Source organism: Vidua chalybeata (assembly GCF_026979565.1).
Source record: "Vidua chalybeata isolate OUT-0048 chromosome 33 unlocalized genomic scaffold, bVidCha1 merged haplotype SUPER_33_unloc_1, whole genome shotgun sequence".
NCBI classification, from domain to species: Eukaryota; Metazoa; Chordata; class Aves; order Passeriformes; family Viduidae; genus Vidua; species Vidua chalybeata.
Genome location: NW_026530291.1, coordinates 214,126 through 227,550, shown reverse-complemented (window position 1 = coordinate 227,550; position 13,425 = coordinate 214,126). Strand labels below are relative to the sequence as shown.

At 60.1% G+C, this 13,425-nt stretch overlaps 1 protein-coding gene and 1 long non-coding RNA gene across 5 annotated transcripts; one reads left to right on the top strand and one right to left on the bottom strand.

The window, feature by feature from the left end:
• The first annotated feature begins 286 nt into the window (after positions 1 to 286).
• SLC44A2 (solute carrier family 44 member 2) lies at positions 287 to 12,634 on the top strand. 4 transcript variants are annotated; one of them, XM_053933016.1, is made up of 22 exons: positions 287 to 419; positions 2,944 to 2,992; positions 3,111 to 3,184; positions 3,289 to 3,373; positions 3,470 to 3,554; positions 3,645 to 3,761; positions 3,844 to 3,904; positions 4,049 to 4,172; positions 4,404 to 4,487; positions 4,686 to 4,798; positions 4,976 to 5,107; positions 5,337 to 5,436; positions 5,548 to 5,640; positions 5,895 to 5,979; positions 6,069 to 6,331; positions 6,407 to 6,501; positions 6,878 to 6,981; positions 7,317 to 7,390; positions 7,491 to 7,561; positions 7,721 to 7,809; positions 8,188 to 8,272; positions 8,691 to 10,109. In XM_053933016.1, exons 1-22 carry the CDS (start codon positions 377 to 379, stop codon positions 8,810 to 8,812), a joined length of 2,148 nt encoding a protein of 715 aa, XP_053788991.1. In that variant the 5' UTR covers positions 287 to 376; the 3' UTR covers positions 8,813 to 10,109. The 4 variants fall into 4 exon arrangements, with proteins under 4 accessions (XP_053788991.1, XP_053788993.1, XP_053788992.1 ...); XM_053933018.1 differs by having other exon boundaries at positions 289 to 419; positions 10,018 to 12,634; XM_053933017.1 differs by lacking the exon at positions 287 to 419 and adding an exon at positions 453 to 1,734.
• Positions 2,416 to 3,772, bottom strand: LOC128782613 (uncharacterized). Its single transcript, XR_008428859.1, has 3 exons — positions 3,684 to 3,772; positions 3,091 to 3,237; positions 2,416 to 2,865 (listed from the first exon to the last, which is right to left on the bottom strand). It is a non-coding gene; the product is annotated as an uncharacterized LOC128782613 (long non-coding RNA).
• Positions 12,635 to 13,425: the final 791 nt, after the last annotated feature.

Sequence of the window (13,425 nt, the reverse complement as noted above, 5' to 3'; positions counted from 1 at the left end):
TGCGGGGTCCCCGCACCCCCAGATTCCCCGCGGGGGGGGGGGGTGTCTCTGTATCCCAACATCTCCCACTCTGCGTGGCCCCCAAGCCCCCAGACCCCCGGATTCCCCTCGGGGGGTCCCTGCACCCTCAGATTCCCCACCCTGGAGAATTCCCGCACCTCCAGACCCCCGCCCCCCCCCACTCCCCGCCGTATCCTCCGGTCCCGCCGGAGCCCCGGGCGGGGCGGGACGGCCCCGGGCCCGGCCCCGGGGGCGGGTCGGTGCTGAGGGCCGGGCCCGGAGCCGCCCCGCCCGCAGACACAGCCCGGGGCTACCGGGGGGCTACCGGGGGGCTACCGGGGAAGCGGCGGGGGAGCCGCCCAGAGCCGCCGCCGCCATGGACCGGCCGGCGGGCAGGAGGGACCCGGACGGCGATTACGGTACCGAGCATCCACGCCCCACCCGTCCCGGGGCTCCCCCCGAACCCCCGGCACTGGGACCCCCGGCTTTGGGACCCCCGGCTTTGGGAACTCCCAGATTTTGGGCACCCTCAGGGCTTTGGAGACCCCCGGCTCGGGGCCCCTCGGGTTTAGGGACCCGCGGGCGTGGGAAGCCCCAGGTTTGGCGACCCGCAGGGGTTTTAGACCCTTCAGGCTTGGGGATCCCCCTGGTTTTGGGGGTTTGAGAACCCCCCAAGTCTGAAGACACGCAGGTTCAGGGACCCCCGCGTTTGGGGACCCCCGCGTTGGGGACCCCCGCGTTTGGGGACCCCCGTCCAGCCCCATGGACACCCCCGAGGAGGCGGCAGGGGCGGCGGCCCCGCACGGTTTGGGGGCGCTCCTGGGGCTCCGGGCTGTTTCGGGGGGGTTCGAGGTCGGGTCGGGGGTCCCGGGAAGTCCTGGGGGTGTCCCCGGTGCCCGCTCCGACACCGGGGGGAGGGAGGGACACGGGAGGCAGCGCCGGGACCCCTCCCCGCGGGCACCGGAGCCCCCCCCGACAGGCGGGACCCTCGGTGTCCCCCCGTTTTCCCCGGGCGGGGGCTCCCCCCGGCCCGGCCTTTGTTCCCTGTGCGCGGGGGGGGGGGGGACCCGCAGCCCTGACATCACCGGCGGCCTATGGGCGCCGGGATCCCGCCGCTGCTCCCGGTGATTTATTTACCCAAATATAACCGGGGCGGGGATGGAACCGGCGTCACCGCGGGGGGAGCTGGCACCGCCCGCCAGCCCTTTCCCGGCAGGAACCGGACATTTCCCGCCCGTTCCCAACCTCTGGACTGGGTTTGGCGGGGCCGGACCGCGCCCCGGTGCTTCCCGGTACCGGAGCTCCTCGGTTTGCCCCGGTGCCGGAATTCCCCGGTAACCCCGGGTTCCCTCCGGTGCCACAGCCCGTTCCCCTCATTGCCACCCGGAGACGGAGCCAGGTCTCCCCGGTGCCCCCCCGGAGCACCCCCGGTGCAGGAGTCGGTTCTCCGCGGAGCCCCCCGGTGCCCGTGCCCGCTCCCCCCGGTTCTCCCCGGTGTCCCCCGGTGCACCGCGGAGCTGGTGCTCTCCGGGGCGGGGTTTGGGCCACGTTCGTGCCCCGGAGGGCGGATTTTGGGGAGGCCGTGACGGAGGCGGGGTCGTCGGAGCCCTGCCCAGCCCAGCCCAGCCCAGCCCGGCCCGGCCCGGCGCGGACGAGGACGGGAACGGGGACGGCGGCGGGTCCGGGGGTTCGCCGGGATGGGGGGACACGGGGACAACTACTACGGCAAACACGGTAACGGGACGGGGGGCTCGGGGGCGTATTTGGGGGTTCAGAAGCGCGGCCGGGGCTCGGGGGAGTCTTGGGGGGCTCGCCCGAGGTCGGGGGGCCCCGTTCGGGGTTCCCGGTGGGTCGGGGGCACCTCCCGCTGCGGGCTGGGGGCTCTTTTGGGGATCCGCCGCGGTTTGGGGGCACCTTTGGGGGCTTCCCGCGGGTCAGAGCCCCGCGGCTCGGCGCGGAAGGAGTCAAACGGCCGCAGGGAAAGGCGGAAAACAAACCCAAAATGGGCGGAAAACGGGGCAATAAAAGGCGAAGCAAAGCGAAAGCAAAAGCGGCCGCGCCCCGCACGAGGGGGGGAGCCGCGGTTCTGGGGGGCTGGGGAGGGGGTGCTCGGGTTTTGGGGGGGGGGGGGGGCTGAGGGGGGCCGCGGTTTTGGGGCCACCCTCCCCGGCAGGCGCAGAACCGGCCCGACGGCCGCGGTCGGACCCGGCGCCGGGACAAACCGGCTCCGGCGGTTCTGGGGCGTCACCGCGGCGCCGGGATCGGCGGCCCGGGGATCCCGGGGGTGTCCCGGGATCGCTCCCGGTTCTGGTTTTGACCCCCCCCGCGCCGCTGTTTAGGGAGGTTTGGAGAGGGGGAGATCCGCCCCCGGAAAGGGAGCGAACTCCAGAACTTCCCCCCCAAAACAGCCCAAAGCAAACGTGTCCCCGCCACGGGGATGCCGTGACCCCCCCAAAATCTACCCCAAATCCCCGGCCCCCCTGCCCTGGGCCGCTCCCACGCTGGCTCCGTTCCCACCCTAAAAATAAAGCGGAGCAGCGGCGCAGCGCCGGGGAGGCTGCGGCGGGGCCGGGGCTCGGCGGGACTCCCGGTGATCCCCCCGCCCCCGGCCCGGTATCGCCGCCCCCAGCCCCGGTCTGCCCCCGCAGCTCTTCGGTGCTTTCATGGAATTTGGTGTCTCTGGTGTTCCCATGGGATTTCGGGTCCCTCTCGCCGCAGCCTGGGGAGATTTTTGGGCAGAGCCACCTGTGGAAATGAGTTTTCCAAGGGAATCGTTGTTTCCCAGCCCGGGAAGCGGATCCGCAGATGTTTTTCCTCCTGATTACGCTTTTTTTGGGCGGCGTTTGGCTCCCTCGCTGCTGCGTGCTGTGGGGCGAGGAGGATGAGGAGTGCCTTCCTCCCGCCCCAGCCATTCCCCATTGCCATTCCTCTTCCTCCCCACAGGAACGCCACAGAAGTATGACCCGACTTTCAAAGGTCCCATCTATGACAGGTAAGCAGAGCCCCACAGTGTCCCCAAAATCCCCCGAATCGAGGGTCCCCGAATCGAGGGTCCCGAAACCCAGGGTCCCCAAATCGAGGGTCCCCAACCTCGCTGTCCCCGCCGGCAGGGGCTGCACTGACATCGTCTGCTGCGTCCTGCTGGTGGTGGCCATCGTGGGCTACGTGGTGGTCGGCGTCGTGGGTACGTCCTGGGGGCTCAGGAGGGGCCGGGCAGGGCCCTGCGGGGTCTGGGGGCTGCAAAGGAGGGGGTGACCGACCACGGCCTCATCGTCCTGTGCCCCCCAGCCTGGACCCACGGGGACCCCCGGAAGGTGATCCACCCCACGGACAGCCGCGGGCAGTTCTGCGGGCAGCAGGGGACCCCCAACGAGTGAGTGCCGGACGCGCCGCTGGAGAGACCCCGAGTTCCTCGGGGGAGCGTGGCGGGGGTCTCCCCAACCCCGGGCGGTTTTGGTTTGTTTTGCAGGAAAAAACCTTTCCTCTTTTACTTTGACATCGTCAAGTGCGCGAGCCCGCTGGTGCTGCTGGAATTCCAGTGCCCGACCACGCAGGTACGGCCCGGCCCCTTTTGGACCGCGGCGTTCCCCAAATTCCCCACGGAATCCGGGCCTGCAGCCCCCCCGTGTCCCCCTCCCGTGCAGATCTGCGTCAGCAAATGCCCGGACCGGTACATGACGTACCTGACCGCCTTCGGGAACGCCGCGTCGCTGCAATATTACCGGAATTTCTGCACCCCCGAGTTCAAGAACTCGCAGAAGGTGGGTTGTGGGGTCGGTGTTCCCGTGCCGTGGGGTGATTCCCACCCGGAGCGCTGACGTCCGGCTCGTTGTCCCCACCCAGGCTCCCCTCGAGGTGCTGAGGGACAAGGAGTGTCCGGCCATGCTCATTCCCAGCACCCCACGTACGTCCGGAATTAGCAAGGAGCTCGTTAACGATTCGCTGGCTTCCATCGGGATTTTTCGGAGGCTGTTTGGGGGTTCCGGGGGTCCTGTGGGGGTTTGGGGCTCCCGTTTTCCCAGCTGAGCCAGCCCCTCTGTCTCACCAGTGGCACGGAGATGCTTCCCAGCCATCCAGGCCAAGAAGGGCGTCATCATGGTGGGCAACGAGACCACCTACGATGATGGCCACGGGCGCCGCAGGAACGTCACCGAGCTGCTGGAAGGAGCCAAGTGAGTCCCAGGCCAGTGCCCCTCGTTAAGAGCTGCTTCGTTAGCGCTGCTTCGCCCGTTTGAGGTGTCGGGTGCTTGCCAGAAATCCTGCACCAAAATCCCATGTTGGAAAAGTGGAGGGCGGCAGTGCGGACAGCTCCGGGGAATTTGCTGTGCAGAATTGTTGAATTTTTTTTTGGTTTCGGGGTCCCCCCGGCTCCCGCTCCATCGGCGTTCCCCGTTTCCTTGCAGAAAAGCCAACGTGGTGCTGGAGACCCGGCAGCTGGCCATGAAGATCTTCGAGGATTACACGGTGTCCTGGTACTGGATCATCATGTGAGCATGGGGCAAAACTCAGGGATTTCCAGTATTTCACAATTCTCACAAGCCCCCGGCTTTCCCACAATTTCCACCGAGCAGAGCACGAGCAGCGACATCCCTCCCGTCCGTCCCCGCCGTGGTGCTCACGTTTTGGGGGATGCTGGGGCGCAGTGGGAGGGTGGGTGGTGACACGTGGCTGCCTTCCTCCCGCAGAGGCCTCGTCATTGCCATGGTGGCCAGCCTGATCTTCATCGTCCTGCTGCGCTTCCTGGCCGGGATCATGGTGTGGGTGATGATCGTGATGGTGATCCTGGTGCTGGGATACGGTGAGCAGGGGGCTGGGAGCCTCTCCCTGGCTTTTCCCCGTTCTCCTTTCCCTATTTCCGGTGGGATTTGCACTGCAGAAGTTCACACGCCGCGTCCTTCCGGCTGTCTCCTCCCTGGCCGGCATCCGGCTCTCCCTGTCCCGTGCAAAAAGGACAATTTTCTGCTTTTTGCCGCAGGAATCTTCCACTGTTACATGGAATATGCCAAGTTAAAAGGGGAAGCAGGGTCGGATGTGTCCCTGACAGACCTGGGCTTCCAGACCGACCTCCGTGTCTACCTCCACCTGCGGCAGACGTGGCTGGCGTTCCGTAAGTGTCCGTCCTCCTCTGGAATTGGGATGGGACCCAGGACAGGGCACGGGAAGTGGAGGTCACAGTGGGTTTTTGGGTTGTTCCCACGTGAAGTAGGGACTTTGCTGGGTGCCCAGCCATGGGGCAGTGCTGGATGTTCCTGGGAGGAGATTTTGGTGCCGTGGGGGATTCCCTGGGGAAGGCGAAGGTGGCCCTCACGCTGCCCGGGGCTCCCTTCCCCTCCCAGTGATCATCCTGTGCGTGCTGGAGGTGGTGATCATCCTGCTGCTCATCTTCCTGCGCAAGAGGATCCTCATCGCCATCGCGCTCATCAAGGAGGCCAGCAGGTCTGGCTGTCCCCGTCCCCACAGCCGCTGGCACCCATCGCTCCAGGGTTTAACTGGGGTTTAACTGGGGTTTAACCGGGGTTTAACCGGGGTTTAACCATCTTCTCGCAGGGCCGTCGGTCACATCATGTCGTCGCTGCTGTTCCCCTTGTGCACCTTCTTCTTGCTGTGCCTCTGCATCGCCTACTGGGCCAGCACTGCCGTGTATCCTTTCCTCTTCCTCATCCTCTTCCTCATCCTCCTCCTGTTCCCTGCATCCCTGTTCCCCAGAAGTCCAGTGTCTCCCCAGGCCTGGGGCAGGATCTGCTTGCGGATCCACCTTAAATCTCTGAGGTTTAACCCAAAACAAATCCTGGGGTGGAAGAGCAGCAGTGGGAGCTTGGGGAGAGTGAAGTGGAGCCTGGTTTGGATTTAGGGTTGGGTTTGGAAAATGGCCTTTCCTTAACGGTGACCCGCAGCTTCCTGTCCACCTCCAACGAGGCTGTTTACAAGGTGTTCAACGAGTCCGCGTGCCCGTTCTCTGGGCAGACCTGCAAGCCCGAGGTGAGGACCTCGGGAAACTCAGAACCTGTCAGAGATGAGACCACGGGGGTCAATCTGGGTTGACCGGCGGTGTCCTGTGTCCTCTCCAGACCTTCAACACTAGCAACGTCACCAAGCTGTGCCCTGATGCCCAGTGCCTCTTCGCGTTCTACGGCGGTGAGACCGCCTATCACAAGTACCTCATCGTGCTCCAGTTCTTCAACGTCTTCATGTTCTTCTGGCTCGCCAACTTCGTCATCGCGCTGGGCCAGGTGACGCTGGCGGGTGCCTTCGCCTCCTACTACTGGGCCTTCAAGAAGCCCGACGACATGCCGGCCTTCCCGCTCTTCTCCGCCTTCGGCCGCGCGCTCCGGTGCGTCCGTCCCCGCGAGGGTGGCCGGGAGCTCTGGGAGGTTGTGCCTTTATAACCGGGGTGGTCCATCCCTAGGTACCACACCGGCTCGCTGGCCTTCGGCTCGCTGGTCCTGGCCATCGTCCAGGTCATCAGGGTCACCCTGGAGTACCTGGACCACCGGCTGAAAGGTACCAGGGCTGGGGTGGGAATGAGCGGGGTTGGCCTGTGGTGGGGGGTGGAATGGGATGAGCTGCAAGGCCCCTTCCAACCCAAACCATTCCATGATGCTGTGAAGTGTTTCCCGGGGCAGGAGCCAAGGGACTCGGCCAGCCCGCCCTGGTGCCAGGGAATTCTGTGCCGTGCAACCGTTCATCAGGAAATGTCAACAGCGAGTGGGGGCGTGGGAAGAGCAGTCTGGGCCTCGCTGTGGGTGCCCAGGGGGCTGAGAACAGGGCTTGGATGGGGGAACTGTGGCAACAAAGTCTCACCAGGGACCTTAAAGTGGCTGCTGGAAGATCCGGCCCCTCTGGCTTTGGTGCTGACCCCTCTCCCTGTGCCCTCCAGCCGCCGAGAACAAGTTTGCCAAGTTCCTCCTGAGCTGCCTCAAGTGCTGCTTCTGGTGCCTGGAAAAATTCATCAAGTTCCTCAACAGGAACGCCTACATCATGGTGAGAGTCACCCAAAACCAATGCCCTCGAAGGGCTGGGGCTGCCACGGGGGCAGCTCAGAGATTTCCCTGGGAATTGTGTCTCCTGATGCTGTAGGAACATAGAGCTTTGCGGTGTTTTTTGGCTTTTTGGCTGAAAAACATTGACTTCAGCCACATTCTGTTGGCTTTGGGGAGGACCTTTTGTGGGCGGGGGTATTCAGATCTGGGTCTCTGCGATGCCTGACCCAGCAGTGGATGAGAAAGCCCTTCCAGGGTGGGATTTGCACTCTCCCCTGGGTGGTGGACTCAGTGCAGCCCCGTTTCTCTCTCCTCTGCCCGGTTTTTCCGCCCCAGATCGCCATCTACGGCACCAACTTCTGCACCTCGGCCCGGAACGCATTCTTCCTGCTGATGAGGAACATCATCAGGTGAGATCCTGGGGGAATCACCCCAGACTGTTTGCCACACGTGCCTTGGCTGCTCCTGTCAGAACTCGGATGTGGAGGCTCATCCCTCTTTTGTCTCCAGGGTGGCCGTGTTAGATAAAGTCACGGATTTCCTCTTCTTCCTCGGGAAGCTCCTCATCGTGGGAAGCGTGGGTAAGTGCTGGGTTCTGGAAGTTTCTCCTCGGGGCATCCAGCTGTCGTCACTGGTTGTGCTGTCCCAAAAGCTCCACTCAAGTCACCCCTCCTGTGAAGCTGCTCCTTTCCATTCCGTTTTCCATCTTGCCCACCCTCGTCCATCCCTTGTTTTCCCAGGAATCCTCGCCTTCTTCTTCTTCACCCACCGGATAAAGCTGGTCCAGGACACGGCGCCGCCACTGAATTACTACTGGGTTCCAATTCTGGTGAGCTGCCCTTTCTCTTTGGGGTGACTTTAGACAGAGAGGACAGCGATGCCCCACACCAACCCCTCCGCACACCCGGTGCCTCAAGGACCTCCTTTGTTGGAGGTGTTTTCCCGGTCGCCCGTGCAATGAGCCCTTTGTTGGTTGCTGTTGGCGCCGTGCCCGCCTGCGCTGCCCACTTTGGCCTCCGTCCAGCGGTGGCTGAGGCCTTTTGTCCCCACTTGGGCTGCTCTGAACAGTCCTGCCCTGTTCACTTCTCCTCCTTCCTCTGGGGAATGTGGGATTCAGCTCTTTCCTCCTCCTCCTCCTGCTGCTGCTCCTGGCTGGGGCTCTGGGCTCTCTGCCGGCCGCGGCATCAGCGTGCGGTGTCTCTTCCAGACGGTGATCGTGGGCTCCTACCTCATTGCCCACGGGTTCTTCAGTGTGTACGGCATGTGCGTGGACACCCTCTTCCTTTGCTTCTGTGAGTATCAGCAAAAAAAAAAAAAACCCTCTCCCATCAGGCTCACCCCCAGAGTGTCCAGTCTGAGGGTTTGCTCCCAATCCCGGGGTCCCTCTGGGTGGTTTTCTCCTGCTTTTTCCTTTCCTGATTGCTCACCTGCGTTCTCACCTGCTCTCCCCTGCCTCCTCCAGCAAGAGACCCCCAGCCTGTGTGTGGGCTCCTGCATCTCTCCCTCTGTTTTGGTGTTTTGGGCTCGGTGGAATTAACTACAACTAACCTCGATTTCCCTTTTTTTCCTCCCTGTTTTCCTTCTTTTCCACCCCTCCCGTGTCTCTGGTCACACGTTCTCCATCCTCCACCTCCGCCCTGTCTCTCCCTGGCTCCTCCACTGCTTTTCGCTCTTCCCCTTCACGGCTGTTTCTTCCTGGGGCTGGAAAAGGTGAAGATCTGGAGAGAAACGATGGATCTCCGGAGAGGCCTTACTACATGTCCCCCGAGCTCAGCGAGATCCTGCTGAAGGGGCACCTAGAACCTTCCAAAAGCGCCGATAGCCAAGGCTAGGGCCTGGCGCCCGGGCAGAGGCCGCGGGACCCTCCCGGCCCCCTGACCCCAGCAGCGACTCCCGCGGTGCCACTGTGTCCCCTGGAAGTCCTTCGAGGGTGGCGGGTGCCGACCCTCAGCACCCAATGGTGTCCAATCTACCTTCCTGCCCAAAAATCCGTGTTCCTGCGTCGAGAGAACCCACCCGGAGTCGGTTGGGGCTCCCGGTAGCGCCCAGCGAGGAGCGCGGTGCCTGGAGATCATCGTGGTTTTGAGGCAGAGATCTTTGTTCCTGAGGGAAGGCTGGCATGGCTGGCACGAGGGATCCTGCGTGGAGGGACGTTTGTGGGATGGGCCGAGTGGGTTCCGCCACCCCAAACTGGTCTCTGGGCGTTTCCTCGGTGTCTGCTTCAGCCAAGAGCAGTGAAACTTTCTTTGCCCTTTCCTCACCCCTTTCCTTGCAGTTTTCTCGCCCTTTTCCTCCCCCCGTCTCTATGCAAACCACAAAACTTTGAAGGATTCCGGGCGAGGTTGCAGAGCTTTGGCTTCACACCCGCTGCTTTAGCCCAGCTTGTCCCTGTCCCCTGTGCCAGCCATCGCAGGAGCCGTCACCGGTGGCCATTGGGACTTGGTGGCCACTGGGACTTGGAGGGTTTCACTCCAGGCATGGGAGGGGGTCAGGATTTCTCCTCCAGACAGCCCAGAAATGATCAAGATTTTAAAAAAAACAGCTCTTGTGGCTCAGCCTCAGCCACAGCTCCCAGCCAGACCCTCCCAGGATAAAGCCATGGTGTTGATGCTCCCATTTCCATCCCAGAAGGATCCAAATCCCTCTCAAAACACCCCCTGGGCATTGCGAGCCTGGAGCTTTGTGGCTTTGTTTGGTTTTGGGGTGTTGTTTTTCCACGGCTGGGATTTTCCAACCTCATTGGTGCGTCTGGAACGAGGGGAATCGCTTTGCATTGGCTCCAGAGCTGTTGGGAAGAGCTAAAGGGTCCCTCCTGCCCTTGGCTCTGTTCAAGTTTCACCCTCGAGAAACAAAACACCCAAATTTCCTCTTTCTTCTCAATCCCTGCGGGCCATTCCCAGAGAGAGAAAAATCCCATTCCACGACGAGCCCAGAGACTTTGTTTAACCTGGGAATCGTTGTTAGAGGATCCCAGGAGCCTCCATCACACCAACCCCATATCTGCCCCCGCCGCGGGGCCGGGGATTTCTCGTTGCAGTGGAAGACCTGGAGCGCAACGACGGCTCGGCGGAAAAGCCCTACTTCATGTCCCAGAACCTGAGGAAGCTGCTCAAGAAGACCAACAAAGGCCAGCCCGACGCGTAGCGCCGCGTCGGAGAGCGCCCGGCACCGCCTGTCCCACGTGGAATTCGCCTCTATGGACCTTGGACCACCCCTGGCAGCGTGGGTGGATTGGTAAAATGCAGATTTTTGATGACTCGGCCTTAAATCCTTGTGCTGGTAACGACGACGAGCCGCAGGGTCTGTGCCAGTGCCACTCCTGGGGCAAAATCCCAGTTCCCGAGGGTCAGCGACTCCAGAGTGAATTTAATTGTGTTTGATCCCGTTTTGGTCCCAGTAAATCCTTCTGCGGTTGGCCTTCCTCGGCGCCCGCGGGGATTTGAGCAGATCTGGGTGCGGAAGTGACGCGGGAACGAGCCGGGAGGTTCAGGCAGCTCCTCGTGGGGCGTTTTCCTTGTGGCTCCCCTAAATGTTGAATTGTGGTTGTGCATTCCTGCCCAGAGAGCTGGGACGGGCTGGCATCACTTCCAGTCCCTCGCTGCCCTTTGCCGACACCCGAGGGCCCTGGTTTGGGCCCTAATTAATTAATGATTTTAAAACTAAGCTAATTTGTGCTTTTGTAGCCACTGCAAGGGGTGAAGGTGGAGGGGAACGAGGGGGCCGTGAGCAGATTTGGGGCCTGAGGCTCTGTCCAGCTCTTGCGCCTCTTGAGGGCCTGCAGCTTCCACAGATTCCTCCCCAAAACGTCTGATTCCCCAAAGTTGTCAGTTTAGGGCAAACCCTCCCCCAGCTTCCCAAACGCTTCACCTGCATAAGGGGTTTTGGGACACCCCCGCCCCAGGGCATGGGGAGGGGGCGTGGATGGACCTGGGGGGATTTTGGTTTCATTCCGGGCGATTTTAGCAAAGCCGTGGCAGCCAACCCCTGCCTCCAGCCAGGAGGGGGAAAAAGGGATTTTTTTGTGTGTGGAAAAGGGGTCAATTAACTCCAAAATGTAACTAACTCAAACCTAAAATGTAACAGAATTAACCCTCAGACCCGGGGCAGCCACAGGAGCAGAGCCACCACCAGCAATTGGGCTTTTTTGGGGGCTCATTTGTTAAAAAAGGACTTAAAGAAATTCTCTGAGGCTTTGGGGGACAATTCCCAGCTCCCACAGGCTGGGGGGGGTCCCACCTTCCCCCCTCCCAGTGCTCACCTGGCTACAGGAATTGGTGCTGAGGGATCCTTTTGGCTTCTTTTTATCCCAATTCCCCTGCCACCTTTAGGTTTTGTATCGTCCAGGGGACGTTTCTATGGAATTATCCAATCCTTTGGGGGGCTTTTGTATATTTTGCTTTTCCAGGATGTTTTCAGTTGTGGTTATTTGGAGCTTTTCCAGTGAATTTTTGGGGGCATGTTTTAGTTTCTCTGATGCCACCGGGCAGAGCTTCCCTAGCTGGAATCAAACACCCTGATTTCTCTAATTTTTCTTTTTAAAATTCCCCAAATGTTCCCTTTCCCCCTTCATTTTTCAGTGCAGCTGATCAGTGGACAGTGGAAGGAGTGGAAGGGAAAATTGAAGCCAAAATAAATGAAGGAAAAGGTAAAACTAGAAAGGTGAAGGGAAAGACAGAAAAATGAAGGGAAAGGTAAAAACAAAGCTGAAAAAGTAACAGTAAAGCTCAACAGAACAGATCAAATGAAGCTAAAAAGAGGCAAATCCTCCCAGTTTGGGATAAGTGGGAATAATTCAGGGAATAATCACCAGACCTTGTTCCACTTACAGCCATTCCAGCACCTCCAGCACGTGTCCTGCAGCTCCTGATGCTTGTTCTGGATTAACTCAGTTTTTTCCCTCCCTGTGCAGGTTTCAGGGTGGATTTGGTTTTATTTCTGTTCAGAATGTTCATATTGGGGGCGAATTCTCTCTCACTCCTCAATTTTCATCTGTTTTCCTCCTAAATCCTGACCCTTTGGGTGTGGGAACCTTGTGGGAAGCAGCTGAGGAGTGGCAGGAACTGGGTTTATTTGCTTAAAAAGGCAAAAAACAGCAGGAATTTGGAAGGCTGGAAGGAAAAGTGGTGAAGGAGAGAAGAAATTTGAGAAAATGTGTTCCTGGGGAAGCCGGGCTGGCTCGGCTGCCTCCCAGCAGCACAGGATTTGAGGAGAATTAAGGATTTTTATTGCCAATAAACCCAAGTGGCTTTTTGTGAAGTGTTGGGGAGCAGTGAGGGAAATATTCCTGTAAAATAGGGTTTTTTTGGAAAACTCAGAGCGAGGGCAGCTGTCCGGGGGAATCACTCCAAGACTGGGTTCCTGCTTCCAGGCAAAGCTCAATGTTCGAGGCATTAAATGATGGAATTTAGGGTTAATGGCACTTTTCCCCCCGGTCTAGAAATGCGGCTTGTGTCCCTACAAACCTGATTGTTCTGCGGGCAAAGAAAGCAACCCTAAATCCTAAAAAAAAAAAGCTAAACTCGCAGGGGTGATGTTTTACAGGAAAATGCTCATTTTTCGTGTGTTTTTGAGGCATTAAGGGTGCTGTGAGACTCCGGAGTCTCTGCGCGGTTCCGTCAGCGTCGCGACCAACAATAAAAAAGTGCCTGTTTGGACCTCGTTCTGTTGTGTGACATCACAGGGCTCTAATGTCACAGGGCTGACACCAATTCCGCCACGTTTCACCCCAAAATGGCCATTTCAGCATTTGTTCAGCTGATTTCAAAGTTGGGGGGGGGGGGGTGTCACTGATTTTGGGGAGTTTTGGCTGAATCTGAGTAATTTTCCCACAATCCCTGAGGCGCAGGGTATCTGAGAGGGGATTTTAAAGAGCAAAGTCCTCCTTCAGACACCTATTTAATGTTGTGTCCTTGGTCATCAAAAGCAAAAGGTCTTTTTGTGGTCAAATGCCTCCAAAAAGGCATCTTTGAGGTTGTTACCCTCAAAAATTCAATGGTTTTGAGGTCAAGTCACTGAAAAATCTGCATTTTTGAGGTCAAACCCCTTCAAAAAAGGAGGTTTTTGAGGGCAAACCCCTTCCAAATAAGGTGGTTTTGAGGTCAACACCCTCCAAATAAGGTGATTTTGAGGTTGTTGCCCTCGCAAAAAGGCGATTTTGACATCAAACCCCTCCAAAAAAAGGCACTTTGAGGTCAAACCTTTTCATTCCTTGTCAGAGAAGGATCTTCCCCGTGGAACCCTGGCTGGGCTCAGGTGCTTCGGGGGCTCGCGCGGTCGTGTCCCCTCCGGGAGATCGCCTCAGGCCACCGCTCCCCTCACGGCGTCCCCTCAGCCCGCGCCCCCCCCGGCCCGTTCCCGCCACCGCTCTCGGCCCCGCCCCTCCTGCACCACCCTCCCTCCTCCCTCTCCCATTGGTCTTACCCCTTGTCCATCACCTCCTGCCGGG